Genomic DNA, 6000 nt, shown 5'->3' with positions numbered 1-6000 from the left:
CACTGTCCACTACAAATGTGTATATTCTGCATTTACCAGTTTCGGCCTATATTCAATTAATGTTATAACGTTATTAAAATTATTATTGTAACGTCCAAAAGAAGAGGACATCAAATAGACTCGTCTTTTTTTAGATAGTTCTTAAAAGATTGACTATATAGTCAAAAAGATTGACTATATTGCCCTATTGTACAATACTCAATGGTAAAAGTTATTTACAAATGAAGTGTGAAGAGACCCTATTTAACTGGTATTACTACTTACCTGCTTGGAAGGGACCTTAATATCATGGAACATTATGAATGTATTTTATAATATTTATGACAGTAATCTTCTAAAATCCTTTGTAATATTTCTGACAGTAATTCTCTAAAATGGTTGAACCAAGTAAATTTGCACTGGTGTATCAAGCACTGTTTTTCTCCAATTTAATAATCAAATTAGTGCCAATGCAAACCTTCTTACTGTCTCTATGTTACTGATGCGTACACAGAGCAAGTAATGCTTTGATGATTGTGTGGGTAAACTGAGACTATACAAACAAACAATGCAATTAATTACTCTATTGATTTAATCCTCTCAGAAGCACTTGTCTATGATAGTGTTGTAACAACAGCAATTGCTAACTGTTGTTCAGTTTTGTGAAAGGAAATAACCCCTTTATAGTCAAGCAAAACTATTCTTTTGCTAACCTGATTTGCTACGTTGCTCAAATAGATTATCTTACCATTTAATGCATCTAGCTTGACTTTGGAATTCATTCAGGACTATAAATTGCATTTCATTCTGCTTTTAAATTGTGTTTTTTTAACTGCTAATTTTACAGTGTGAAAGGAAATCTGATAACAGCTTTTACTTACAGTGCAATATAATCAGTCTGTGAGTTGGTAATCAGTGAGACATTGTTAAGTGCCAAGATCTGTATATCTTGGAATCTGAACCTGAGAACAGAGTATAAACATCTCTATGTCATCTAAATGCAGTGGTAAATTACCACTTGACAGATGGAAGGAGGTCATCTGTAACAATAGTTAAATATTTTTGACATATTTAATGTTTTCAGAACTGCTTCATTCTGATTTCATGATTTGATTACACATTTCTTTAAAGAGTTTGATATGATGTGGGACAAACCTATAAAGGAAGTTATTAACATTGAGGTGAGAGGAGGCACAGAGTTGGGTTTTGAGCTGAAGAGAATGCACAAGGTGACATCCTGTGAGCACGCAAACAAAACATGAAAGAGTTGAAAAAGGTGAACTTCAGGCCTTTGTTTATGACAGAGAGAGAGAAAGAGAGAGAGAGTTGTGGTGTGGTATTTCCATCAGCGTGTATGTGTGTGTAGCAGAGGGGAAATGTATTTTTTACACAGAATGCTTAAGTGAAAAAAGGATTAGTTAAACCATATATACTATCATCTGTAATAGACTGATGAATAAAAAATTTGCATGCATTTCCTCAAGAACTTAAAGTACACAGTAAGATCTATTTTGTAAAAATATTACTCTTTAATATAAATTATTGAAATATTTTATAAATATAAATATGTGCAAAGTTCCTTGCTGCATTTTCTGTTGTAATGCCTTTGTTTTCAGATTTTCAAGCTTGCACTCTGGGTCATTAGACTAGACCTTAAGATGCCACATCTTTATAAAAGACAGAGTACAAAACATGTTGTCCTCTTGTGGTGACACATGTAAACAGCTTCTCAATTTGTCAAAATACAAAAAAGCAAGAAGTACAAGTGGAACCATAAGCCCTTCCATTGACTCACAATACATTCATTTAACTGTAGACAGCATGTCCTGTTGAAAGAAACACTATGTTACTGTTATTGAATGGGCAATATGAGGCATGACATATTTCTCATTAGCACATACAGAACAAACATGTTCCTCTGTTTTTAGAGGAACATAATCCTCCATGTCAAACTCCAGGATCAGCAAATAAGGGTGTTGCATACTGTGCTTGGCTTTGTTTCACAGCACATTAACTGTCAACTCTTGGAAGTTTGCACTGTATTGTAATTTCATCACCAGCATGTTGATCTATAATCATCTGCCATTTCCCAGCAAAACCAAAGCCTTGGCTGTCGAGGGCATAGTTACAACAGTCCACTGAGTTTTCCTTCAGAGCGAGCCGGGGGCTGAAACCGCCTGTAGTAACAGGTCTCTCCTGTCTGCTTTGATCCTTCCGTATCAAATTCTTTTTATTTTTTCAAGCGTCAGTCTTGTGTTGTGACCGGGCACGGTGGCCATTGTTGACACAGCAGTGCCAGTAGTGAGTAACTGCCCCCTTGGCCACTGCATGCCTACTTATGAGGCAGTTACACTTGGCAAGCCTCAGTGGAAATGTATATGTTACTGCAAACAACCAGCTCTGAGCACTCCTTTAAACACATGTGGCCAGAACTCTCCTTTCAGCATAGTCAAAATGTCATCTGGGGATGAAACAGAGTGACTGAGCTTTTTTTCCTATAGCAAAATGCTGCAGAATCCCATAGCAGCACGCTTAACCCTTGTACTGACTATCTATCACTTGTGTTAATCTTCAACAAGGTCCATGTTTTCCAAATGAACCTGGAAACTAAAAGTTGGAGGCAAAAAGATATAACTGTCACCTCTGCTTACTCCTGTCCATGGCTGCTCTGCTGTCAGTTCAACAGTTTGTCCCGTTGCATGCGAGTACATACTTTGTGCTGTCCATCACACAGCAGCCGTCTGCCAAAGTTCACACTATAGCGGTCAAAGGCACAGTAGGCCACAGCTGGCCAGCAATACTGATAGATGCTGAAAATGTTTCAGAGCAGTTCACTCAGACCCTTAATAAATTCCAGAGTTCACAATACTGCCCTGCACTCCAGCTTCATATGGGGTTTTGCTGGTCAATTCCACGACTGCTCAAGCAGTTCAGTACATCTGAAGACAAACCTGGTTCTGCCTCTGTGCTCCAGAACTATGTGGTGATTATTAGATGGGCGCATCATACTCATGTAGAAACTCTTGGAGCGTTTGAGGCAGCTGGTCCCGTTTAGTGGACACGTCTATGTGGCCATTGAGAGTCTTGCGGCAGAGGTGCTGCAGTGTAGACATGCTGGAGGCCAGAGGCCGTAGCAGCTCCAGTGGGATTTTCTCTCCTCCAGAGTAGATAAAGTATGTACTCCCATCCACTGCACTGCTGCCCCTGACACTGTCCACTGCAGCTTGTGCCACAGATGCAGCCCCTGCGCCTTCAGCAGAGGGCATGTAATGGTGTACGAGTTTCAGGACACAATCAAAGCGTGGTACGGGCACTGCTTGTGAGCTCCGGGGGTCCGTCTGCAGGAAGAAGGAGCAGGTGTCACACTGGATGCGCAGATTCTTGGTGCCCGTGGCTGTTTTCACACTGAGGGTGAAGAAGTGTTGGTGATCCGAGCTGTCACGCACCAGGAAGGTGCCAGGAGGCTCTGCATTCAGCAGGGAACTGGCCTCCTTCCCGCTCAAGGCACCCCAGTAGAAACCGCTTTCCTGCAGTTTCCGCACAGCCGCCAGCACCATCTGATACTGGGCCCTGGAGCTGAACGTTTTGAAGCGGTGGTGGGGCCGGCACACTCCGCTTTGAAAGGGGCTGCTGCTCATGACGCTATCAAGCCTGCTGTGCGTTACCATGGCGCTCTGCTTGCGCCCTGTCCCGCCCAGCCTCCGCTGGTGCTTGGGGTCCAGGGCCGAGGGGCCGTCCCAGCCAGGGTGCACATGCACCAGGGAGCAGCAAAACAAAGACCAGAGCTTCGTCGCCTCCTCAACATCCAGAAGCAATAATATTTCAATGGGTATGGAAAACAGCTAAATGAAAAAGCAAAAGAGAGGAAAATGTATCAGTATTTGCACAGCAGACAGCAGTAGATGCATGACAGATGTTTGAGTACTTCTTGGTGCCAGCTCTGATGTTATCTGTTCAATTCAGATTAAAATTTAAATGGGACATATTCATGAACAGGGAACACTGTGTATGTGTAGATGTATATTCCACAGTGTAACTTGCAGTGTCTAATACACACACACACACACACACACACACACACACACACACACACACACACACACACACACACACACACACACACACACACACACACACACACACACACGGTAACTGGTGTGCAAGAGAAACTTTTAGTTGCTGCTCTGCTATGAACACCTAATCCAGGCAACACTTCGATCGCACATGGGCTTTTGAAAAGTAAGATATGTGAATGAAGTTCTTCATTTATTGTTTATTGTGAATGACCCGATTCATCATTCATATCCAAAGGCCTCTTTCTCGTGTTGCATTATAAATACACCCTGACACAAAAGCATGGAAAGGCAACCGAACATCTTTCCTTCTATAAATGAAAAATGCTATTTTTTTTCAGCATATTCAGGAGAATCAGGATATTACTCTAGTGAACTCTTCACCCAAAGGCAGATTTTAGGAAGGCAATCGCTGATCATCGATGCGCTTTTCCGTAACTCAAAATCAGCTGGTAACATCTCACTGCCGGCGCCTAAGAGATGAGTAAATCTAACACGCCAATACAAATCACGCGCGGTTCGTCACAAAATGCATTGCAATGGACTGCCATATGCATCACGGATTAGGTGTACAGAGCTTTTATATGGTTTGCATACAGCATAATTTCTAAATGGACATAATAAACGAAACGGTTATAATTACCTTGAAAGTCTTATCCGACCGAATCTTGAACTTGCGTTTAAACACAGAACTATATAGCTTCTTGTGTGATCCTTTTATATAGTCTACGCTGTAAAATGCGTTTGTAAAGTGATGGTCTTGTAAAAGGTTTCGTGTCAGACAATTTGTATTCACTTTGAGCACCCTCTCACGTCTCCCCCCGATGAGGGGTAGTGGAAGTACTGTTCTCTTCATCGAGTGAGCCTGATATTTCTAAAAGGCTCCACCCCTCCGTTTTTCCAGTAAGCAACCACACACGTACATACGCGCGCGCGCGCGCGTGCACACACACACGCACACACACACACGCACACACGCACACACACACACACACGCACGCACACACACACACGCACACACACACACGCACACGCACACACGCACACACGCACACACACACGCACACACGCACACACACACACACACACACGCACACACACACACACACGCACACACACACACACGCACGCACACACACACACACACACACACGCTTTCTCTCACTCTCTTGGCGGACTGCCAATAAATAATCAGCGTGACCTTTTTCTACGGGACGATTCCTGGTATTCGGAGTCCTCCCTTCCCCCTTCCCCGTCAGGCTACAAGGTAAAAAAAGTTGAAGAGCCCTTGCAGAATTAGCTAGCTGCCTACATACCCTCGGATGACCGCAAATAAAACGCTTTTAAAAGACAATTTTTGCAATGCCTAAAATTAGTCGACGCGTTAACACGCAGCCAGCCACCAGTAATCATGTTCTTTACATGCAATAGCTACCATTACATATAATTACCATTACAATAATAATAATAACAATAATAATAATAATAATAATAATAATAATAATAATAATAATAATAATAATTTGTGTCGTAACCAGCTTTCTTGAAATTAACTAAAATGCTCACGGTCACCATGCCTAGAATGTATGCATGCTCACTTGGTGTACTGCCCTGTACGCCATCTATAGGGTAAAGACGGAAGTAAGAGACCGGGTGGTTCATACGTTTAAAATCCATAAATAACCAGTTATAATGATGTGTACAGCTGATAAACATACTGTGATGTCATGAAGCATATTATCTTTAAAGATCAAAATAGCCTAAAATATGCTTACTTAGCAAATGCATAATTGTAGAACGCATTCGCCAAGGATATAAAATCCTATTTTATTCTCACATGGAAATATGACAGTGTGTATGTAATTTCTACTCTAATGTCCAGGACAATTAAATAATATGTAAAGTGTAGCCACACTGATGGGCTTCTGACGCTCGTCTCATGTACCTA

The 6000-nt window shown here is 41.6% G+C and overlaps 1 protein-coding gene across 1 annotated transcript; it reads right to left on the bottom strand.

The window, feature by feature from the left end:
• Positions 1 to 1251: 1251 nt before the first annotated feature.
• On the bottom strand, positions 1252 to 4910 carry socs3b (suppressor of cytokine signaling 3b). The gene is made up of 2 exons (XM_027010463.3): positions 4696 to 4910; positions 1252 to 3821 (listed from the first exon to the last, which is right to left on the bottom strand). Exons 1-2 carry the CDS (start codon positions 4906 to 4908, stop codon positions 2970 to 2972), a joined length of 1065 nt encoding a protein of 354 aa, XP_026866264.3. The 5' UTR covers positions 4909 to 4910; the 3' UTR covers positions 1252 to 2969.
• Positions 4911 to 6000: the final 1090 nt, after the last annotated feature.

The sequence above is a fragment of the Electrophorus electricus genome, chromosome 15, assembly GCF_041902795.1.
Source record: "Electrophorus electricus isolate QZ-2024a chromosome 15, ASM4190279v1, whole genome shotgun sequence".
Classification (NCBI taxonomy): domain Eukaryota; kingdom Metazoa; phylum Chordata; class Actinopteri; order Gymnotiformes; family Gymnotidae; genus Electrophorus; species Electrophorus electricus.
The sequence above is the reverse complement of the archived record's forward strand: the minus strand, read 5'-3'. Positions and strand labels throughout refer to the sequence as shown.

What these genes read in the sequence shown, in the direction of transcription:
- socs3b (XM_027010463.3), bottom strand. Translation starts at nt 4,908, where the DNA reads ATGAAGAGAACAGTACTTCCACTACCCCTCATCGGGGGGAGACGTGAG. An exon ending in GGTCGGATAAGACTTTCAAG is followed by an intron (nt 3,822 to 4,695) that starts GTAATTATAACC and finishes TTTTTCATTTAG; the next exon opens with CTGTTTTCCATACCCATTGA.